Source organism: Pyrus communis, chromosome 4 (genome assembly GCF_041283825.1).
Source record: "Pyrus communis isolate YQ-2024b chromosome 4, ASM4128382v1, whole genome shotgun sequence".
NCBI classification, from domain to species: Eukaryota; Viridiplantae; Streptophyta; class Magnoliopsida; order Rosales; family Rosaceae; genus Pyrus; species Pyrus communis.
The window spans coordinates 19,279,119-19,303,091 of record NC_142568.1 but is presented as its reverse complement, the minus strand read 5'-3'; the positions used below and the strand labels follow the sequence as shown (position 1 = coordinate 19,303,091).

Sequence of the window (23,973 nt, the reverse complement as noted above, 5' to 3'; positions counted from 1 at the left end):
CCCTCGGAGCTGCAATTGAAGGTTTTCAACTCTAGGTGGACAATCCCTTTTACATCTATTGAATCATTAATTAATTTGTAATGAAAGATGATGTCAATTTTGGATTATAAATTATTGATCCTTTTAATTTGGTTTTGGGTTTTTCTTATTTTGTGGCATTATTACGCGATGATAGCCAATGCGATGATAGCTTAAGTTTTAAGTTTAAACTTTCCTAAATTCTCAATAAGTATAGTTGTTTTTAGAATGTAAGTAAACACTTATTTACATTTTATATAATAAATTTAATTTAATCTGCCTACTCGCCTAGGTACAAAATCCCAACCCACTCCGACTAAATGCCTAGCATCTTAATCCCTTCCCGCAAATAGGACCAACAACTGTTGAATCCATAAATTTCTTTGCTGACAGAAATCGTTGTGGTAAATTTCTTCAATTAACAGAATAAAATAAGTTACTCGATCCTTTTACTTGATCATAGAAAGATAAACATCCTTGTCTCGACAAAGATACGTTAGTTCATGTCTAGGGCCCCGACTTTTGACAGAGGAGACATCCTCAACCTCGGACAAACATTCCATACAGATACACACCTTAATTGTGAAAGAAAATGCTTTTGGGGTTCCGTAAAAGGGTGGACTAAACGTAAAGATACGGATATCTTCGGAGCCTCCGAAAAGGTTTAAATCCAAAAACACAAATCGAGTTGAATCGTCGTCTTCATTTACAGTCATCTTCAGCCACAGCCGACTTTCGGCCAAAACGTTATGGAGTGTGATATGGCAGGGTATGCCAATGGGCAGTCCTGGGACAAACCGGAGAGGATTTTCGTGGCTGTTGTCGGGTATATCCAGCTCTGCGTTTACGTGCTTGATTCCACCACTCAACACAAGCTGCTTGAGGGAGAAGCTTTCAAGTGCTCTTTGAAAAAGGCGGGGATTACAGGAAGCTTCATTGAGAGAGGTACCGGTTTCCGATGATAACTTCTCAACTTCAGTTATAAACCTGGAAGGTTGAAGAGATCCATCTCTAAGGAGAGATTCAACCTGTGACATCGTACTAGAGAGCTTTCTCAAGGTTCGAAGATGGCAGCAAATTTCTACTTTCGACAATCTGAGCAAACAGGTCACTAGTATCAGCTCCAAGATATGCAACTCCTCCCCTTTAGACAATCTTATAAATGTACTCTTCAGATCTCTAAGCCTTGTGTCCAGCTTTCTTAATACCAAGTCTAATTCTCCCATTCCATAAGGAGGAAAAAGCACTGAAGGCAGAAAGTTCATCCATGCCTTTGTAAGCAGTTTCATTATCTGAACGTATTGCTTCGTGAAGGGCAAAACACCCGCAGATGGAAGCGAGTCAGAAGTGAATGTTGCCAGCTCTTCCTTGCAACTTCTGCAAAACAATTTTACAAAACAAATAAGCAGGAAGCACTGAAAGAGGCGATTAGGATATCAAATATGTTCAAAATTTATGGTAAATATGCATGCTTGCAAACGTGTCATAATTTGAATTATATATCAGACATTCCTTTGGCAGGATGATCCCATTAAACCCAGTCTCCCGACTAGATGGTATAATGCATAATCTCAAAGCATGCATATCTTTCTGGTGCCTGAAGGGAAACTTTTGTTTTATTTTGTCTATTTTTTCCTATTTTAGGGAAAACAAATAATGTCAACGGACAACGAGAGAAAGTAATGTGTTACCTCAAAGTCCTCATTACTTCATTCACGAATCCTGATTGTACAAGTGGCCAGATATCCTTCGCCCTTGCAAGAACAACATTCACTAACTTAGTCACTTCATCATGCACCTCTAGCTGGTATGCTACAAGTGAAGTTCCTACTTCCCTTGGCTCCATTATTGGAGACACCATTTCAGAGGTTTCAGCTGAACCAGTCATCTTGTTACTAGTACAGGTTGAACCATCATTTTCAAGTAACGGCAAGCATGGCTCCCCCGCTTTAAAGTTGAAGTTGTTGAACTTTACATCATATGGTCCTGGGGATCTACTGCACCGAGACAAATAATCCAAAAGGCTATTTTGATTGATAATATCACTCAGTGCATGAGAAATCCTTCCCAGGTACGTTACTGCATAAGAAAATATTGCAGGTGGAATATTGCAATCACGTTCATCTGAAACTGGAGCTGAGATGGCCAGAACTAGCAAGCCGGCCACTCTCATGCTATCAAAGTCCAACTTTCCATTAGAAATTGGCTCCATCTGATAGAAAAAGTAGAAAAAAGGAACAGTGACAATCAACTTTTTTGAATAGAAATTAGAGAGATTATATTCACAAACCTCAAATTACTTCTCCCACACCCCTTTAATTTTTTAATATTTTCTACACACCACTAACACTTGATAGAAAAATATTTAAAAATTAAAAAGGTGCGGGGAAGTAATTTGGGGTGTGTGAATATAATCTCCCTCGAAATTATAGTTACAAACAAATACAGAATGTAAGCATAAGAAATATAATTGATACTTTCAAGCCATTTCCAGATATAAGAAAACTCCTAAAGCCTGTAACACAAACAATGTAAGCAAACAAAAGGGTGAGACGATATTTTCCTTGGTGCTGTTCCATGCCATGCTTTCAAATAGCTTTTATCCATCTTTTTGACCATAAGACCACAATACAAGCTCCGTTGAAAAGAGAATTAAGTTGCATTCAGCTGAAAGACTAATTTATGATAAATCTTGATTCATGTCATGCATCATTATATTTGAATAGACCCTGTCAGGAACACCGTTTGGTATCACTGAGCAGGATTGAATTTCATATTTGGGAGCTGCCCAACTCGACAGGAAGTTGGGTCGTGGTATTTATATAATATTAACGATAATTTGACAGCAAATAGAGGCACGCTAACCTGTGGAGAAACTTCCTCAATCATGCGGACCACAAACTTTCCATGATTTCGTCCAATATGAAACAAAGCAGATAATGCATCAGCTTCATCCTGGAAACAAGAAATTTGAATTAATTGAATCGAAACAATCTGCAACTTTGAGCGAGGAAATAATGGAAAGCTAACCTGTGGATATCTTTCCATATTTTCTAGAAGAGCATCAATAGTTAACCTAAACATCTTTAACTGAGGCAGCTTTGCCAATTTAAGTACTTTCCTTGCGGAAGATCTTATAAGGGTATCATTGTCAACCAGAGTGCCAAGAAACTGCAAAAATCAAAACAATATTGGGCAGCATGTACGATTTGATGAAGACACTGAAGATATCTGGTACATGGAAGCGCTTAAATGGCTCATTTCACTGCCACCTCAAAGTATAAGATGCGTTTGCACCCATAAGCAGTAGGTGAATCAGATGTTCTGTCACTTATTATGTTTAATTAGATGACTAAAAGAATTCCAGAACATTACCATATGCATGTGTGCTTCTTGCACCTTCAGAAGGTCAAAGGTAGCCATTTGATGCATAGTTTCAAAAGCTTGTAACCGAACAAGTATTGAGTCATCATTCAGTACATCCATCAATAAGTTTAAGGCTTCTCCAGCAAACTTGGCAGAGAGTATGGCCAGTGTCCTCAATGCATGACAGGCAGCTTTTCGCACCTTCAAGATTCACAAACAATTCCTAATTAGAAAGCATGCACATGGTAAGGTTCCCTTGCAGAACAGAGAAAATAAAAGTTACCTCGTGAAATTCATCCTCTAGTCCATGCACAAAAGCTCCAGCAACACTTGAACCTGATACTTCTAGTTGTTCATCAGAGCACTGAACAAAAGATCCCTTTCCTTTTGTGGTTACCAGAACTCTCTTTGACAGGGTTTGCAAAAGAATATCCTCAGATACCAACTTTATCTTCCCAAGAGCATAAAAAGCTTCAACCCTAACCTCCATGCTCATGTCTCTCACCGTTGAACAAAGCTACAAACATACACAAACATCAGGGTAGGAACTCTACATGACGCTTATAAATTTTCCAACTTTGAGACAGAATGATAGGAAGAGAATGTCCTACCATTCAACAATGCAGGGTAAAGTGTGGCTTTCCTTAATGATCTCCTAGACAAAATTTGACCCAAACAAATTAGTAAGACTATATGGACAATATGCATAAACCATGAGTGGTGTGTACAAGTTCAAGTCAGCACGAACCGAAACTAAAGGGAAAAGCTAATAACTTGATGACTGTAGACACCAATTTCCAAAGCTCAATTTATTAAGCAAATCCAGGTTTCAACTATACTCAATTAAAAATATTTAACTACAATTAAGACAGATAGTCTGATCAGTAATAAGAAATTACTTTGACAAATACTTCATCGGACCAATATGCTTTCGTCTCCAAATTGCACGCCACGAGCATTAGACCCCAAGAACACACCTGTGTGTTCATTCATAAATGCACAATGCATAAACAAAGTTAGCACTTAGCACACAAAATCGAAAAGGAAACAGAGATATCAATCATTCAATGTAATTAGCAAAGCTCACCGTGCGAACGGCAGTCAACCGAACGCAATCTTCCATGTCGTTTAGGAGCTCAACGGCACGAAAATAGCAGCCTTCGATCATGTCACGGTCCTCGATCACACCGTTCTCACTCAACCCAACGAGCCCGTCCAACGCCTCTTTTCTCACATTCGGATATGGATCCTTCGTAAACCCTAGAAGCAGAGTGAACAGCAAATGAGGCTGTACGCCGAACCTCTCGGCGTTTCTGAGCAGCCACGGCCGTACGGAGCGAGACGGACTGAAACACAGCGAGGCGAACAGCCGGTCGTCCAATTCTTCAATTCCGGGAGCTAGGGCTCGGTTGCTCTCCACGATTGAAGCAAGCGCGTCGAGTGAGTCGGCAGCAACGCGGGGCGACTCGGTGGAGAGGAGGTGGGAACGGACCGAGTCGAATACGAAGGACGAGAGGTGGGGGTGTCGCGAGGCCAGGTCGGAGAGGAGCTTGAGAGTGAACCGGATGGTGAGCGGGTCACGACTGAGTCGGAGAGAGCGAGTTAGGGTTTCGAGGATGAAGGTGATTGTGGGCCCGGGAGTTGAGGGGTTGACGATGAGGGATCTCAGGGGAGGCAGGACTTTGGGAGAGAGAGGTTCGTCGGCGGAAATTGTCGGGAGGTTGAGAGGGTGACCGCACGTGAGGAGCACGTGGTCCTCCATTGCAGTGGTCAAGCTTCGGTTCTGCTACGCTGCAGTGTTTCAAAAGGAAAACACCCGGGAGCGGGGAGAACCGAAACGCGCCGTTTCTCCTTGGCGGACTATCCGGGGATCTACTTGGACCGGTACATGGGTCGTGGGGATCTACTTCGACCGGTTCATGGGTCGTGTCTTTGTTCCGGTCCATAACTCGAGTCAGATGGGCCAACTCTAATTTATTTACTTTTTAATCTATAATAGTGATATTGTGGGTGAAAAAATTTGAACCTACGACCTCGTCGATGCAGGGATAAATACTCTGGGATCCACTTTGTTTATTTTCTTTTCTATCTGTATAGATATGTATCTAAATATATAAAGGGAGCACTTTAAAATGTTGAAGCACTAAAAAAAAAAGGAAATTTGGAAAATTAAGTAAACTTTGGATCTCATATATATTTGTTAGTAATAATGTGATTCAAATTCATCTTTGACGAGAATTGAATCTAAAACTTCTCACTTACAAGTGAAGAGAAATACCACTAGACCGTAGTACTAAGTGGCAGATTTCATATAGAATTATAGCCACCATTTTAAGTTTATGATAATTATAACCAAAAATGGATGTAAAATACTAATATACCCATGAGGTTCTCTCCTCCACCTCCAAAGCTTCAAACTTTCAGCTCTCCTCCGAGGAGCGGAGATCTCCAATCCAACACAAGGTATAGGGTTTCCGTTTCAGGCAAGCCATGATACACCACCCCATTTCAGCTTGTAAAAAGGTTGCCTCTTGGTTTCTGGCTTTTAACTTTTAGCTTTTGGTTTGTAGCTTTTCAATCTTTAACCAAAATTCAATCAAAGAATTTGGATTCGGAATTCAATTGCAAGAATTGAATACTTGATTTTATGCTACAGATATACAATTTAGCTCAAATCTTCAAATCGATTTGGTTGGATTCTATGAAGAGAAAGAATTTGTACGTGTCTTCCATTTCCAAGCCTATTTAAATGGTGGCTATAATTCCATACGGAGTCTAAATTGTGGTTATTTTTTCCAAATTTTCCAACAAAAAAAAAAAAAAAAAAACCATAAATTGCCTCAAGAATTTCAAAAATTAAAATTGAATTAAGAGGAGTTAAAGTAATTCAACACATTTTAATTTTGAATTAAAGCTTAGCCTACTTCTCCACCCCTTAGTGGGTTTTTTGGTTGACTTCCAATTTATTTTCGAATAATTTTTTTGATAAAAAATATATAAAAAATAACTTAAATTTCCTATTTTTTAACAAAAAATATCATTAAAAAAAACTGAATTTAAAATGTAAGACCAATTGTTAAACAGTTACGCGTGTGACAAGAGGCTATATACTATTATATATAAGTACTTTAACCTACTTATTTAGACAAACAATATTCAATTTTAAACTCGTAATAATTACAATCGATTTTAAACTAATTTAAATTGTTTGATGGAGGATTCAAACGTGGAAACACATTATTTAGCTTTTTAACTAATCTAAATCTTTTTTTTCTTTTTTTAAATTTATTTGCACGCGAGACTATTGGTTAAAGAAGGCTGGATGTATTTTATTTGAAGCACTTGGGGTGGTGGAAAAGAAGATTATCTGCTTTAATAATGGAATGTGGCGTAGCCATAACCCTTGCTTTGAAACATATGTGTTTCCACCATGAAATTGAATAAAAATATAACCATATATTTCATGGCGTTAAATAAAGCTAGCCAGCATATGCCAACGAGGGGTTGGCTTATTTAGTAAGGTTTCTGTCTTATGTGTCTTATCAATGTTTGAGTCTCGCTATTAGTACTTCTATTGGTGCGTGATGTAAATTTTTACGTAAATTCATACAGATGGCAATTGTCAGTTAGGTGTCATGTGTAAATCATTTCAGCGCAAGATTATGGGTATATCCTAACGTTATGGTGAGACTAATCAATCACCATCTAAACTTTTATTCACACAAAAAAAAAATAATAATAATAATAAATAAATCAACTTTTGCGATCTTGTTGAGAAGGACGAGAAGCCAATTGACGTTCCCAAATAGGAATCTTCCTCTATCGCTTTAATTATTAAAAAGGTTTAATTAGTGCGAATTAACTAAACTTATGAAACTTTTTCTATAATTAAAGGATGTTCAAAGTCACGCAATATAACTCCTACGACGTGTTTACTTACGTATCAAGAATGAGAAATGGAATCATTCTAATTCTTGAGTTCTATATGTTACGTAAATTTGAGTATTGAAATCATTTCAATTTATAGCTTACCTTGTGTTTACTTAGTACATATAGAAACAGGAGGAAAAAAATATGTGAGTTTTCGTTTAGAATCCGCAATTGGATACCTGAAAAATCAAGAATGAGGATCACCTAGGGAAGACTAGTTGATATGGTTTCCTTTCGTTACTTTCCCTATTCCCATGTTCCCTCTTGTTAAGTAAAAAAGTTAGTGATTCAAGTTACTGGATGTATTTATCGATGTATCTGATATTCCATGTTCGATTGTTCTTTTCCTCGTATTGATTTGTGTCTGAAAAGAAAATAATGCTCTTCACACTAAACTTCAACGTAAAAAGCATGGTTTAATCTTTGTATTATAATCTTTGTATTATTGAAACACATTCAATCCTTAAAAAACGAGTGCATTTCTTGATGTTTAAATCATATATATATGGTGACTTGAACAAAGAATTAGAAGCCTCTAAATCGTTCAAAGTATGACTTGATCTTTTCCTAGTTGCTAATCGGGTCATTTCATCATGCTCGCACCGTTAATTGTTTGGTCAATTTCGTCACTAATTAGTGCTTTCATATCCGAATCATGGACCAATCATGTTATTTACACAGATCAACAACGCCTAGACCATTGCGTACGGTCGCTCCTGAGTAAGTTGTATTCTATGCATGCGATTTGATATATGATAGTAGTCCACATTTAATAACATTTTAATACTTGATACCCAAAAATCTCGAGGAATTAATTTAGTGAAAAACGAGCAAATGTTTGGAATTTTCTATTTGAGTTCAAACTTTCACAATATAGGTTATGCTTTGGTACAATTTGGGTCGGCTAAAATTAAGTTGATGCCTCATCTGGTACCAAAGATGCATAAGAGCATCTTCAGAGAAAATGCAAAAGGGCCAACATCACCAATAACATGAAAAAAAAAAGACAACATTAGTGTTTTCCAAACAAAATGTCAATTCTTCCATGACTTGGCCGTGACATGAATTGATTTGCTGTCAAATCTGACAACAACTTCAAATCTATTTTTAGTTGACATTTTGGGCGGTACATGAATTAATAACTAATCAATTAACAATAGATTTGAAGTTGCTCTGAAAGAAGGAGATTAATTCTAATTCATGTGTGTCCAAAAAAAAAAAAGGCTTTCCCATCTCACTGGAGTAAAACTTATGAACTACCGCTTAATACTGTGGTCTAGCGATATTTCTCTTTACTTGTAAATCAGAGGTCTTAGTGTAGATAATATTGTTTTTTTCTTTTTTTAACAAACAATAATATCTACACTAAGGGGTGGAGGAGTTGGCTAAGCTTTACAATGGACTTACTATAATAATATGGTTCAACTTTGATTTTGGCGAGAATCAAACCTAAACTCACTTACAAATGAAAATAAATATCACTAGACCATAGTATTAAGTGACAGATGCCTTTATTAGTTTTAAAATACAAGAAATGTGTATTTGGCATTACGTTTTAGTTTCATTGGTGAAATCATATTTGAGAGCTCCACTTTTGAGAGCGTCTTCTTAGTATTTCTCTTGGGAATTTGATGTTGAAAAGTTCTCATTCCCTAGCAAATTACTTGCTAATGGGTTGAATTTCATTGGTGAAATCCCACTTTAAAATTAATTCTAGGCCAAAGCATGACCTAGAGAGAGAGTCGTGTTGCTGACTCGTTGTCGTTGGGAAGGTGTTCGTTCACATTGGGGAGCAGCCGGCGGAACCAATGGCGGCGGGGAGGAGGGGAGAAATGATTTGTATTCTAGAACTCTCATGGTTGTATAAATTATTTATATTTTTTTTTGGTGATGGGGCGGGGAATAAATTATTTATGTTCAATGTGGGCAGACTAGACTTAGCAAGAAAAGTCAAAATTTTAAAGGGCATTATTTACGTTGTTTTAATTTTAAAGGTGCAGGGAGAGGCGCCGGCAAACCGCCGCCAAAGAGGGGTAGTGACGGTTTGTTGTGTGGGGATTGTTGTTTGTTTTTTTGTTTTTCCTTTTTAAACTTAAGATGAAGTGAGTTAAAGAGGAAGACTCTAATTACAAGAGAGATCTACAACTTGCCCGTTTTCGTATTTTTGTTTTGGTTTCCATTTTTGTTATATTTCCGAAGATGAATGCTAGTAGTGGTTATGTTCTCTACTTGCCTTCTGTTTTGTGTTTGTTTTCAAAATAGTGGGTGGGGCTAGAACTTTATAATTTTATTTTATATTTAATTTGGTTTATTTATTAAGGGTATAAGTGTATTTTCGAGGACATTAAAGTTTTCAATTTAATGTGATCGTACACATATCAAAAGTTGAATGGAAAAGACACAAAAAATAATCAAATAAGGAAGGCTGTGTTAGCCTTCCTCCTTTTTGGAATAGTAAAATTACAATTATTTAGGATGATAAGAGAAAATGAACATGACAACTCGAGAAAATATACATGTCAACTCGAGGATTAAAAAAGTGTAATTGAGAAGGTAAGGTTTGGAACCGTTAAAATTTGATCTAACGGCTACAAATAAGGGAATAAATGTAGCCGTTTGATCAAATTCCAACGGTCCGGACCCCGAACTAGGTGGATTTGGTGGAAAGGGATTCGGAGATGATCCATTTCCGTAAGGTTTAAGCCTAAATTCATTGTGAAAAAGTGACTGGTATTTTCATTATTAATAATTGAGTTCAAACTGTCATGACACGTACCATATTGCCATGCACCATTATTTACGCTAACAAGTGCGGAATATTTAGTATTAAACTCATCATTTACGAAAATTGAACCTTAAACCTTAAACCTTACACTTATAAATGTAAATATATACTATTAGATTATATCGCTACATAGCCACTAACGTTTAAATAATTTAGTATCGAAATTTAAAAGCAAGCCGCAAACGTTGTTTCATCATCGAGTCATCTCAAATTCTCAATAATACGTAAGTTATGAGGTTACCAAATGTATGGTCATTTCTCTTGTATAAAATTTAGTGTCTCGTATAAGCGAAACGGGGAAAACGTGTAGATTTTATGAAGTGGGTTTGCTCTTATAAGGAGCCGTTGTCTCGTTCTAATCTCAAGCTTTAATCCCATACTATTTCCCAATACAAATTCACAAACGAGTTTTGGGGTTTGGAGTTTGACAACTCAACAAAAAAAAAACCAAAAAGAAGGAAGATCAGAAGCTCATAAACATGCCTTGCCTTTATATCTCCACCAACGTCAACCTTGACGGAGTCGACACTGATTCCATCTTTTCCGAAGCCACCAAAGCCATCTCTGCCATTACCGGAAAGCCCGAAAATGTAAGCGCTCTCTTTCTCTCTCACTTTCACACAAAAACACACAGTTTATGTTGGAAATCGGGTGTCAACAGTTTGCAGCGTCTGTTAGTTAACCGTTGATTGTAAAGAACAATAGGTTTAACTTTTTGTTTACAACCCAAATTAGGTAACGTTTGAGTGGCCAGAGTTCTCTAATGCACAAGTGATTATTTCTAGAGTCTAAACCTACTAACTGGCTTTTAGTCGAGCAAGCTAGGGTTTTGATCGTTTATGTAGCATTGAGATATGAACATCCTTTTGGGCACTGCGATCACTTATTCTGTTTTGTTTTCGTTCTTTATTCAGAAGTGGGATTTCATCTGGATTGTTTTTTTTTCAATAAGTCTTTTGAGTTGTAGAATCGAAAGAACGTTTCTCTAATCAATTAACCAGCATCAAAATCTCATCTCTGTAAAATGGTAATTTCTGGGTTCTGTTCATTCATCTGCCAAGTTTGAAAGTCAGCTTAAGCAGATGGGGATGCCATGTCCTAATCTGATCGCATAAGGGAATTTTTTGATGGTTCAGAAATGACAAACGACAACACCTGGAATGTCACTGTGTCAACATCCCAAGCCAATAAATATACTGACACGCATTTAGCTTTGCGATGACATTATGTATTCCTTATTGGCTGTTGTTATCGCGGCAATAACTTTTCGAATGCAAGTTATTCTCCTGCCTTAGCCAAAGCCCTTCTGTTGAAGTTCAAGGGCTGCTGAGAGACTCTGTTCAATCTGGTAGTTATTTTTTTTATTTTTTTAACGTTTGTTTTTGGGGTAGGAAACTCTAGCAGTGATTGAAGATCTCCAGTTGACGAGTAGATTAGGGTTTTAAATTCTAAAAGTCAGTTGCTATCTGATTAACTAGTGTATTAATTAGGAGTGATTAAGGACCACTTGTTGACATAATATAAGGCACTGGAGTAGCTGTCCTGTCCATTTGGTTGGAAGCGCACTACTTCCTCACTTAATAGTCACTACTGCTTACGCATTTCTGCCTAATTTGACTCTTACGTGCCAACTTATCTTATCTAGGGTTGTACTTGAGTATATGTCGTCCACGTGCGAGTGGTTCAGTCTTGGTCATGTAGGCTTGACAATGCATCAATAATGATTAAGAGTTATTCACTCGGACATGAACGACTATACTCAGCATTCCTCGAATACTCATTGTTTTTTTTTTAATTATTGAATTTCTCTTTGCTTGCAGTTTGTGATGGTGGTACTTAAGGGATCGGTGCCCATATCGTTCGGGAAGAGTACCACTATACCGGCGTCATATGGCGAGTTAGTAGCAATGGGTGGCATTACCACCACCGTGAAGAGGCAACTGATCGCCACTCTCGGCACGATTTTTGAGTCCAAGCTTTCGATCCCGAAAACCCGATTTTTTCTTAAAGTAGTTGATTTAAGTACTCCTACAGGTTCTAAACTGTAAAATGAAAATACCTAATGTTGTTCTTCAACAAAATAAGGGATGCCAAATCCGATCTATTGTTTTTATGCACGGTGTGAACTTGTGATGCAAAAAATCAACGAATGAATAGTACCGATTCCAAATAGTGAAGTTCTGTATCTAGTCCAATAATATTTGGGAACCAACTTTTTTCTTGTCATCCACGCAGTAGGCTAACTTTTCATATGGGTCCATGCAGATGAGGGCTTATCCAATGAACCATAGACACAAAACTCTAATTTGATTTTGATCTCAATCCAAAAGTTATACGAGAGTTACGAGTTTGTTTATGATTGCTTTTAGAACAGTTAAAAATGTTTTCTGGTAATTAAAAATATTTTTGCTTTTGTTGGGGAAAAGACAATGAATTTGCTACATAGGAGGTCTTTCCAAAAAAAAAAAAAGAAAAAAAAAAACCATCATTTAGAAAGCACTCCCTATTGCTTTTTCTAAAAAGCACTTGCACTTGCATTTTTTAATAAAAATTTTCAATGTGTTTCTAACAAATGCCCTTAGAAACAAAAATGCTTCATAAAGTAGTCCTGTACGATCTCAACTCAAGTCCCAAATGGTGGAATCATAGATGAAAGAGAGAAAAGAGAATTGGGTCCCACCCACCACCACCAACGGAAAATTCACGAGAAAAAAAAAAAATTATTACTGACATTTCAAAAAACTTATTACGCATTTTAAATTATATATATATATATATATATTTCCAAAAAATATATTAAAAAAAAGTACATAATTCATGAGCGTAATTCTTTTTAAATTGCAGATAATAGCACCTCGAAAGATATGACAATTGAGTGATGTGCAAAAAAAAAAGATGAAATTCATTGCACCGTTGCTTTTGAATCCGGAAAGTTTACCATTTATGCGTCCCAGCTACATAGCATTCACCACCGGGTGGTGTTAGGCTGGACCATACCATACGCATATTTTAGGGAGAAGTAGTTTTCCTCTCTATGAGGAGGAGGGTTGTACTATTCACATGTTTTGTGACAAACTAGTCAAATTGTACAACGAGAGATGATATACGAATCACATGTAAATTTGGGACAAGTGAGACTAAATATAGCGGATGACGGATATCTTGTTCGAAAGGTTGGAAAAACTTCGGTATGCATGTTTTAGACTTCAGTTTTTTTACTCAAAAACCCACAGAACCTTGACTCAAGTTAGTCCCTGTATGTCTATTATGAGTCTGGAAAAATTTCACACTCATTGGACAAACGAGATATTTTTAATGAATTTTATGCTACATGTCGTTTTATGCGTACAACAGGAAGCGCTTTATTATTGAATCTTAAAGTTTCACTAGTAGCTTTCCACTTTCCTCGTATTTGATTTGATGAGTTTAGATTTTCTTGTCTGACTCTTTTTTTTTTAATAATTTATTTACACTCTTCAACTACCACCTTGTTTTTTTTTTTTTTTTTTTTTTTTTGTTCCCCTAATGCACCTCGAATTTTAGGGTGTGACAATTTTGACTGCTAGAATTTCTCCGTATATTAAATTCAACAGGCACCTTCCGTTAGGGAGGGTGTTGAAAGTATTTCACACTAGATCATGAAGTTTTGTATTGGTTTTTGGAAGATTTTGGACATCTTCACGATTGCTAATTCATTTTGTGTTAGATACTTATATCACTTTGTCCATTGTTCCATTTCTTAGAACTAGCAAGGTTGGTACAGGAATATTCACACGTTGATGATGTCGATTCACTCCGCTTTTGGGCCGTATTTCAACCCAAAAAGATACCAAACAAGACTTAGATTTCTAACCAGTAGGCCCAAATTTCAGCCCAATTTTACTCAACTGAAGGACTTTTAAACTAAACATGAGAAGGCCCAGAAATGCAAATACAGAGTTGTGCTTTCCCCTCTTATGGGCCGATCATCGGATCTGATGTACTAGAATGGGCCCAAAGAGTGAAAATATTATGCCGGACCCACAAGGGGCATTTTGGATATTATCCTCCCTCCTTACAACAGAACGGGAGAGAGAGTGAGGGTTTTTGTTTACCAACGCATTTGCAGAAAACAGCCAGAGAGAGTGAGAGAGAAGGTTCGGGAAGACGAAACGATGCCGTGCCTGAACATTTCAGCGAACGTGAACCTGGAAGGCGTCGACACCTCTGCCATCCTCTCCGAAGCCACCTCCACCGTCGCCAAGATCATCGGCAAACCCGAGGCTGTACGACTTTCTCCCTCTCTCTCTCAGACATTTACAAACATTTTACTGATATTTTAGAATATTTGTCCTAAATTGTAAATTTCATGTATTTCTGTGTTCATATTTTAAATTAGTTTCATTAATTTTTGATGAATTAAGAGTATATATGTGAATTAGCTTGGTTTTAGGTACATATTTGCTAAAACAAAACTAGGGTAAATCGTTTTGGTAATTTACACTATTTGTTCAGGGATTTCGACTAGGTAGTTTTGGGGGATGACCAAGTAATTTCTGTACTTTTAGGATGTATAACTTGAGCATTCAGAAAAAAGGTAAAAATTACTTAGTAAGTTGAACTTGTTAGGGATTGTGGATTTTTGTTTTGTTTTGTTTTGTTTTGGAGACAACGTAGTTATTCGGGCTTGTTATACGAAATTGGAGAATTAGTAACCAAGGCCTTTCAGCGATTCGACTCAAACCCCTAGCTAGATGCTTCACCTACCAGCACCCGACCTCAGAGAGAAATGAGAATAGAACAAATCGCCTGGATGAGAGAGCAACTCGAGATAGATACAATATCCTTTCTCCTTCCCTTTTCACTTATAATAGAAAGAAAAATGTATTTTTCAGCTCGCACTAATTCTTATGTTTTGTCGGTCGAATAGCCTTAGGTTTAATGCCTGCCTGTAATCACTTAAGAACTTTTCAATTTTGCTGATCACACTAGAAGTGATTTTTGTCCTGCTGTAACCACTCCCAGAAGGAATGTTAGTCATGGATGAGGGTAATAATAGACTTAGGAAAATGATTTTCGGACAATAGTTTTCTCCTCTGTACAAGCTTGGTTATTTCTGTCCCTTGATTATCCTTTAATTTATTCAATCGAAAGGCCATAAGCAGGGTGTGTAGGAGGAGAAATAGGGTGTGCGAAAATCACTTCCCTTGAGTTATAGCCTCATAGGCATGCCTTTTGATGATAACTTCAATGTCGTTTTATCCCTGAATTAGCTGAGAAAAAAAATTAATGCTCTACTGATATTGGACGAGAATTATTCATTTTAAGTTCATAGTGACTTTTTGGGGTTAAACTTTTTATCCTTTGGTTGATGTTGTTCTTGTCGAATGTGTTGATATGCAGTATGTGATGATTGTGCTGAAGGGATCAGTACCCATATCTTTTGGTGGGACTGAGCAGCCAGCTGCATACGCTGAGTTGGTCTCCATCGGTGGCCTTAATCCTGATGTGAACAAGAAGCTAAGTGCTGCAATTGCCGCAATTCTTGAGACAAAGTTGTCTGTGCCCAAGTCACGATTTTTTCTCAAGTTCTATGACACCAAGGCAAGCCAACATCTCGCCTTTTTAATTTTCCATAGAAAGGGTCATTTGCATATGCATGGCTTCTTCTCATTGCATTCTTCCTGTTTGTTTAGGCCCATCAGAGTCAAGAATATGCACAGTGTTTGCATGCTTTACACCAGAACTAGATCATGTAAATAAATCTTTACTATTTAAAACCTCAAGCACTGCTCCTTTTAGCTTCTCGCAGGAACCAAACTCATGTTTAGTAGCAATTTATTCTACTTGTTCCTATGTTTGATGATTCCGATGTTTGCTATTCTGCAGGGTTCCAACTTTGGATGGAACGGGTCTACCTTTTAGAGTACGTTTTACCATTTGAACAATGTCTCAAGTTCGCCATGAACTTTCAGACAGCTTTATATATAGTGGTGATTTCGTATTATTATCACGGTACTTTGAAATCACAGACGACTTTATTGTCATTTTCCGTATGTATGCTTAAGTAGAACCTAATGGAATGTTTGAAGGCTTGTTGTATTCTCTGTTTGGCATAAGTTGTTTTCATCTGGTACTGATCAATGATGTTATGGAACCCATAGTTGGCAATCCTGGTGTTATGTTCATCAATTTTATCTGGTGTTTGCATCTGTCCGGGTCTGTTCTATATCTTAAACTCGGATTTGTTTTCAAAGTCTATATTAGAAATCGGACTTTCTCGATGCAGAATAGGCATAGTTTCTTGCAAATTAACATGTAAATTCAAAACTGTTAGTTTTTATAAAATATTTCGAATATAGCCAAAATTCCACTTGAATAGACCCAATTGCCCTTAAAATTTACACTAGTTACGTCAAAACCCTTTCAAATCTTGTGTTATTGTTAATGAGGTTTTGGGAATGGTAACCTGGACATGCATGAATGTATATTAGTTACAGCCATGGTTGAACATGGAAGACACCGTGAATATACGTTAGCTGCACCATTGCAAAGATGGAAACGCATTCTGCTTGTCTATCCTAAGTGTAAAATTCGAAGAACTCTACCACTAGTATAAAGTTCAAAGAATAAATTAGATTATTAGAACAGGTGGGAGCCATGGCAGTGGCCATTAAATCAAAAGGATCCAAACGTGTTATAATTGCTGGATTGGGCATACCTTTCATGCTCAATATCCATCTCTTGATTAAATCGCTAATCTGATTTTGGTGATCCAACTAATATGCAGAATGCCATGAGACCATTAATGGCAATTTCCATGAAACTTTATGCAAAATACCAATTGAATCTTACACAAAAACATACATAAATTGTATTTTTGTGTAATTTTCTTGTGTAATTTTCTTCATGGTCTTGGTTGTAAGTTTGTCAATTATGAAATGAACTTGAGAATATAATGGGCTCAATTCCGTCAGAACAAATACCCTCCTTCTCAAGTTCATCCTCTTTGTATATTTTCGAATTACAATATAGAACCCTAAATTGAAAATGAACGAAAAAGAACGAACAAAAAAAAACACCTCTTTGGTGTGTGGTTTTGTAATTAGGAGGGTATTTTGGTATATTAATGTGACGTTTTAGGTAGATTAGAGAGTTTATATAAAAATTGATATTTATGAATTTAAGAGCTAAATTTTGACTATAAACGATAAATTCTCGCCTAGATTCAAGATGAATGTTTTTAATTAGCTATGAAGTTAAAGGAAAAAATATATATAATGGTAAATAAATAAATAAAAACAAGAAAACGAGTGGAAGAGAGTTCAACTAAGTTCCTTCTACATCTACGCCGTCCATTTGGATTCTGACGATTTACGCGGCCGAGAGGCCCTCAAACGATACAAGTACAACCCTCCGAGCAAACAGTAAGAAGAAGAAAGGCCACCTTTCACCAATCGGGCTGTCAAAATATCTTTGACCTGGTTTTCGTCGTTGACTTTCCGTCGGCGAAACGTAACGACGAAGCAAGCAGAACCTCACAAGTCCTCTAAACTTAGCCCCTCTCCGTCCCCCGTTATTTAACCAAAACCCCCCTAAATTTTTTCCACAAATTCCCCCAAAAAGTTATCTGAGAGATCCGAGACAGAAAATCCAGATCCACCGACACCAGAACGTAAAATGTCGACTCCGACACCCCCGCCGCTCCTCCCGGTCTCTACAACCGCAACAGCCATCGGCGGCGGCACGGCCCAGTCCCAGGCTCCCATCGCTACCCCGGCTTTCCGCGCCTTCATCAACCACATCTCCGACACCTGCCGCAACGCCCTCGCCCAGCGCCGCCCCTGGTCCGAGCTCCTCGACCGATCCGCCTTCGCCAAGCCAGAATCCTTCTCCGACGCCACCGTCCGCGTTCGCAAGAACTACTCCTACTTCCGTGTCAACTACCTCGCCGTTCTCGCCCTCACCGTCGCTCTTTCCCTCTTCACCCACCCTTTTTCCCTCCTCGTCCTCCTCGGCCTCCTCGCCGCCTGGCTCTTCCTCTACCTCTTCCGCCCCTCCGATCAGCCCCTCGTCATCTTCGGCCGCACGTTTTCCGACACCCAGACCCTCTTGGGCCTCACCGCCCTCTCCGTCTTCGTCGTCTTCCTCACATCCGTCGGATCCGTCCTCATCTCCGCTCTCGTCGTCGGTGCCGCAGTCGTCTTCGCTCACGGCGCCTTTAGGGTTCCCGAGGACCTCTTCCTTGACGAGCAAGAGCCTACCGCCTCCACCGGTTTCCTCTCCTTCCTCAACGGCGCTGCTTCCAATGTCGCTGCCGCCACATCGCCAGCCGTCGTCGCCGCTCGCGGTTGATCTGATTTATCTCCCCACATTGTGATTAGATCGCGATCAAGATCATGATGGTATAATTAGCTGAATTGACATAAAACCTTGCTCTCAAAACCACAAAAAATTAATAAATTTGAAGTTTTTGTTATGTAAATATATGTAGGGTGGATTTTATTGACCAATTTGTATGGATCTGTGTACTTTAGTTCTGATTAGATAGCGAATTCATGTCTATTCATGGTTCTTGGTAGATCTATCAATCGAACTTTTGTCCCCTTAAATTTCTTCAGTTGGTTTTGTCAAATGCGAATTTTAATTGCTACAGATCATTTCTTTTTGTTCTATCTGCAAATCTGCAATGTGCATCTTCTGGGTTCATCTCTATGAACCGTTGTTCAGACCCGAATGCCTCGGCTAGTTAATTTGTATGAGTGCATGAATGTTAGTATCTTCTACAATGTCTTTGATCTAATCAATAGATTGCAGTCTTTGATACTTTTCCTCTGTTTGAGATTGTTATCAGCTACATTGTTACCATTTCGGTTTTGCTTTTGTTAGGAAGATTGCCGATTAATCTATTGTCCATGTAGTCGATAACGTCTTTTTCGATCAAAAATGATGTTTTCATCTGTGTGATAGTCAGCAAACATGCCTCAATCAGGTTTCATTTTGCTTTTGCAAGTATGGATCATGATATATGCAATGCCATTGCTGATACCCGGTCCTGATGATGGGTTAGAATTCGGTTATCATGGAAGCATATCCTCATCCACGATGTGATGAAAATCTTTTCGTTCTTGATTTTTATTCTATGGATGCATAATTCGTGTACCATTGTCTTAGCGGTATATGGTTTTTACTGGAACGCTGATGGGGGCGTGGAACGATCGAGTTGTTATCTGTTTGTGCAATGCTAAATCTGGGTTTTCTTCCTCTGCCCTTGTTTGTGTTCTTGTTGTTAGAAGAGGGAGAAAGTAGCCTTCTTTTTCTTCCTTTTGATATGTTTATATCAAGCAGAAGTTTTTGGCTCTTCCAAGTTTACGCATTTGATTTGGTTGTTCGGGGCCATGTTAAATAACAATGCTTTTAGAATAAGTAATCTACATTCTACACCGCAGATTGTGTTGTGGAAGAAAATTACAAATGCGATTACCAGACCGTGTGCTTTCGGGATGAAATCCAACTCTGTTATCATCACGCTTTTGACGACGATCAGGGGAACCAGATAGAGTAACTTTCTATAGTTTTCCCAGAAAACAAGTGCGATGCTATAAACATTCATTCATGCTGATGCCATTGCCACCCAAAGGGTAAAAGGAAAAACTTTTAGGGGGCATCATTGATCTCGAACCAACCTAGGACGTCTGCAAAAGTTTTGTACTTCCGCATAGCTCGAGGTTATTATGGTCATTTCGTCATACTTGCAGCATTGGATTGGAATTGGATGCCAAATAATAATATAGCCGTTGGATTCCAGTCAAGTGAAGAGAAGACCCACGTTTTTCAACCCAAGCCGTTATACGGTGGAAACCCCACGACACAAAAAAAACTAGCCGTTAACTGATAAACAAAACATGAAGAATTGACTCTGTCTCCGACCTCACTTGTTCCCTCACCCAGATATTTCTCCCTCTTTATTTATCTTCCATTTCATTTCTTCACTTGCACAAAAAATAAAAAAGTTCACAACTTGAGCTCAACCCGAAAAAAGCTCACTCCTTTAATCTTCTCTTCGGGTTTCCATTCGCTTGTTTTCTCCAGCATCTTCGAATCTTCGTGGACTTTGCAGTCCTTCGATGTTCATGGAAAATAAGTTGTTGTTTGTCATCCATGCCTTACTCTTTGTTCAGCTATTAATTGTCACTTACCAGCCTGTTTCGGGCCAGCGAGGGAATGATGGAGTGATTGTGACTCAGTCTGATTACCAAGCTCTTCGAGCATTCAAGCGCGAGCTTGTTGATTTCACCGGTGTACTGCGCAGCTGGAACGACAGCGGACATGGAGCTTGCTTGGGCGGGTGGGCAGGGATCAAGTGTGTGAACGGACAGGTCATTGCAATCCAGCTTCCGTGGAAGAGGCTCGGGGGCAGAATCTCGGAAAAGATTGGGCAGCTGCAAGCGCTTCGGAAGCTCAGCCTGCACGACAATGTCTTGGCTGGCCCTGTCCCTTTGTCTCTTGGCTTCCTTCCCAATCTCAGAGGGGTTTACCTCTTCAACAACCGGCTTTCGGGTTCTGTCCCGCCTTCGATTGGTAACTGCCCTCTTCTTCAAACTCTTGATTTGAGCAATAATTCGCTTACAGGTACAATCCCTTCTAGTCTTGCAAATTCTACCAAGCTGTACAGACTTAATCTGAGCTTCAATTCGCTTTCGGGTTTCATCCCAACTAGTCTCACCAAGTCCCCTTCCCTCATCATCCTTGCCCTCCAACACAACAACCTCTCTGGTCCTGTTCCAAGCACTTGGGGTGCTGGAAATCGAAATCATAGTTACAAACTTACGATCCTGACCCTTGATAATAATCTGATTTCCGGAACCATTCCAAGTTCTCTGAGCAAATTAGGTTTTCTTGAAGAGATTTATTTGAACAACAACCAGATTTCCGGGACCATTCCCGACGAAATAGGGGAGCTCACAAGGCTCCAGAAGCTAGACTTATCCAACAATGCCATCAATGGCAGCTTCCCTTCTAGCTTCTCCAACCTCTCCTCCCTTGTTTCGTTGAACCTTGAGCGCAACCGCCTCAATAACCAAATCCCGGAAGGCCTGGAAAGGTTGCAGAACCTCTCCGTACTTAACTTGAAGAAAAACAATTTCAGTGGCCACATTCCAGCATCTGTTGGCAATATCTCTGGAATTTACCAACTCGACTTATCCGAAAACAACTTCAGTGGTAAAATTCCTCCTTCACTTTCCAGCCTAGCCAATCTCACTTCCTTCAATGTTTCTCACAACAATCTCTCTGGCCCCGTCCCTTCTCTCCTCTCGAAAAAGTTCAATTCTAGCTCTTTTGCGGGCAATCTTCAGCTGTGCGGGTACAGCGCTTCAACTCCGTGTTCTTCTCCCCCGCCTCAGATTCTTCCATCTTCTCCGCCAACAGAGCAGCCTTTGAAGAAAAAACATCACCACAAACTTAGTACGAAGGACAAAATTCTCATAGCGGCGGGTTCCCTCCTGGCGGTTCTGCTTCTACTCTGCTGCATTCTGCTTGTTTGTTTGGTCAGGAAAAGGTCTGCTTCAAAAGGAATGAATGGTACAACGGCTAAGCAAGCCGCTGATGCTGGGATCGCTGCCAAGGCAGTTCCTGGTGGTACCGGAGTTGAATATGGCGGTGAAGCGGGTGGGAAGCTTGTTCACTTTGATGGGCCGTTTGTTTTCACAGCTGACGACCTGCTGTGTGCCACTGCTGAAATAATGGGGAAGAGCACATATGGGACTGCATACAAGGCAACATTAGAGGAAGGAAATGAAGTTGCGGTGAAGAGATTGAGGGAAAAGACAACGAAAGGTCAGAAGGAATTCGAAACTGAAGCTGCAGCAATTGGGAAGATTCGCCACCCGAATCTCTTGGCTCTGAGGGCTTATTACTTGGGACCTAAGGGAGAGAAGCTTCTCGTCTTCGATTACATGTCTAAGGGTAGCCTTGCATCTTTCCTTCATGGTAAGTTGATTCAACTATGCTCATCTATTTCCTTTGATGACATGCCTAAGCGCTTTTAGTTGTCGCAAAGCACTTCTAACCCCTTAACCATCTTATGTTTATGATGTATATTTCTTATGCAGCTCGAGGGCCAGACACCATCATTGATTGGCCAACAAGGATGAACATAGCGATCGGCATCACTCGTGGACTATGCTACCTCCACAACGACGAGAACATTGTACATGGCAATCTCACATCCAGCAACATTCTACTTGATGAGCAGACCAATGCTCACATTGCAGACTTTGGCCTTTCGCGCCTCATGACTGCGGCCGCCAACACCACTGTGATCGCCACCGCAGGAACTCTCGGCTACAACGCACCTGAGCTCTCAAAGTCCAAGAAGGCCACAACAAAGACTGATGTGTACAGCCTTGGGGTGCTCATACTGGAGCTCCTGACAGGAAAATCCCCCGGGGAACCGATGAACAGCATGGATTTGCCCCAGTGGGTGGCATCAATTGTGAAAGAGGAGTGGACAAATGAAGTTTTTGACTTGGAGCTCGTGAGGGATGTGCAAACCATAGGTGACCTGCTGCTTAACACATTGAAGTTGGCTCTGCATTGTGTGGATCCATCGCCGGCTGCGCGGCCGGAAGCTCAGCAGGTTCTGCAGCAGCTGGAGGAGATTAAGCCTGATCAGGCAACTGGTGGTTCTGCAGCTGAAGGAGGAGCTGAAGTACCACCACAAGAAGCTGAGTAAAAAAGGGTTTATTACTTTATTTGGGATAAATGTGGGTTTTGTTGTTATCTTATCACTTAATTTGTTCATAGGATTAGGAGGAGGTATAGGCATTAAAATTAAATTATATTCTTTGGTATATGTAAATACAGGATTTAGTTATATTTTTTTATTCTTTTTGTTGGGGATAATAATCTACTCTTTCAAGTTGTGTTTCTGTTAACAAAGCAGAAGAATGAATGTTTTATTATGTTATATTATGAGATTTCTTAACTTTCTTTTATGCAAAAAAAATAAATAAATAAAACACATAAATTAAATAGTGATCACGATTACAACCAGTTCTCATACAATCAAATATATAATGAAATTCAGCCTTGATAATCGCATCCGACAAAAAATTCAGTTCTCTATACACGTGTCCAGAAAATGTACTCAAAGTATTTTGCAATATCCTTGATATCATCAATGAGATGTCAAGGAACAATACAAGATCCCGTAATAGCATCAATCACCAACTTAGAGTCTCCTTCCACGCAGATTTTCTTGAAACTTCTTCTCGCTAACCAAAATGCATCCCTCAAGGCCAAGCATTCAGCAAGACAAATTGAACTTTCACCCAAGGACCTAGCACCAGCAACAATAGGGTCTCCAGTCTCGTTTCTAATGATAAAACTAGCAGCAGCCTTAGAATTCACCACCGTTGCTTACCTTTGATAAGTATATGGTTGTGTGTTTAATTATTTCCAATATAAATTGAAAAAGTAGAAATTAGTTTCCCTTAGTTTCCCATCTCTAAGAATCTTTAAGAAAATACAACTTTGCATAACACGAAAATATTAAAGACTTAGAAGAGAACTTGCACAAACAAACAATTTATAGGAGTTGATTTAGTTTATTACGTAGCAAGCACTCACTTCTAGATATCACTCAAATTTGTCCTTATGGAAAGGTATTAAATTCGAATTTGATCACAACATGCACGAAACTAGACGAGAGAATGGCACATCATATATGGCTTCGAAAAATTCTACTAAGGACTTGAGAGACTAGATCGCAAGTGAAGAGTTCGATAAAATAACTGCGTGAATCTAATGATAAAGAAGAAAAAACGTGATGAACATAAACCAGACAAAAAATTTCTTCAACCGAAATAAACCCTACATTCCAAAATATGTGT

General features: G+C 38.9%; 5 protein-coding genes across 6 annotated transcripts; 4 read left to right on the top strand and 1 right to left on the bottom strand.

Annotated features, from left to right (window-relative positions):
* Positions 1-417: 417 nt before the first annotated feature.
* SIEL (ARM repeat superfamily protein) lies at positions 418-5,273 on the bottom strand. The gene is made up of 8 exons (XM_068462119.2): positions 4,472-5,273; positions 4,284-4,361; positions 3,668-3,901; positions 3,394-3,585; positions 3,049-3,189; positions 2,884-2,973; positions 1,710-2,230; positions 418-1,395 (listed from the first exon to the last, which is right to left on the bottom strand). The coding sequence occupies exons 1-8, from the start codon at positions 5,144-5,146 to the stop codon at positions 468-470; spliced, it is 2,859 nt and encodes a 952-aa protein (XP_068318220.1). The 5' UTR covers positions 5,147-5,273; the 3' UTR covers positions 418-467.
* Positions 5,274-10,372: 5,099 nt separating this feature from the next.
* LOC137723509 (uncharacterized) lies at positions 10,373-12,271 on the top strand. Its single transcript, XM_068462706.2, has 2 exons — positions 10,373-10,689; positions 11,920-12,271. The coding sequence occupies exons 1-2, from the start codon at positions 10,579-10,581 to the stop codon at positions 12,145-12,147; spliced, it is 339 nt and encodes a 112-aa protein (XP_068318807.1). The 5' UTR covers positions 10,373-10,578; the 3' UTR covers positions 12,148-12,271.
* A 1,893-nt stretch (positions 12,272-14,164) lies between these two features.
* Positions 14,165-16,249, top strand: LOC137721913 (uncharacterized). 2 transcript variants are annotated; one of them, XM_088692804.1, is made up of 4 exons: positions 14,165-14,364; positions 15,482-15,682; positions 15,775-15,833; positions 15,968-16,249. In XM_088692804.1, exons 1-3 carry the CDS (start codon positions 14,254-14,256, stop codon positions 15,826-15,828), a joined length of 366 nt encoding a protein of 121 aa, XP_088548930.1. In that variant the 5' UTR covers positions 14,165-14,253; the 3' UTR covers positions 15,829-15,833; positions 15,968-16,249. The 2 variants fall into 2 exon arrangements, with proteins under 2 accessions (XP_088548930.1, XP_068317038.1); XM_068460937.2 differs by lacking the exon at positions 15,775-15,833 and having other exon boundaries at positions 14,168-14,364.
* A 1,108-nt stretch (positions 16,250-17,357) lies between these two features.
* On the top strand, positions 17,358-18,807 carry LOC137722745 (PRA1 family protein B4). The gene has a single exon (XM_068461824.2). The coding sequence runs from the start codon at positions 17,759-17,761 to the stop codon at positions 18,431-18,433; it is 675 nt and encodes a 224-aa protein (XP_068317925.1). The 5' UTR covers positions 17,358-17,758; the 3' UTR covers positions 18,434-18,807.
* A 1,153-nt stretch (positions 18,808-19,960) lies between these two features.
* Positions 19,961-23,048, top strand: LOC137723386 (probably inactive leucine-rich repeat receptor-like protein kinase IMK2). The gene is made up of 2 exons (XM_068462577.2): positions 19,961-22,069; positions 22,192-23,048. Exons 1-2 carry the CDS (start codon positions 20,206-20,208, stop codon positions 22,812-22,814), a joined length of 2,487 nt encoding a protein of 828 aa, XP_068318678.1. The 5' UTR covers positions 19,961-20,205; the 3' UTR covers positions 22,815-23,048.
* The last annotated feature ends 925 nt before the right edge of the window (positions 23,049-23,973 follow it).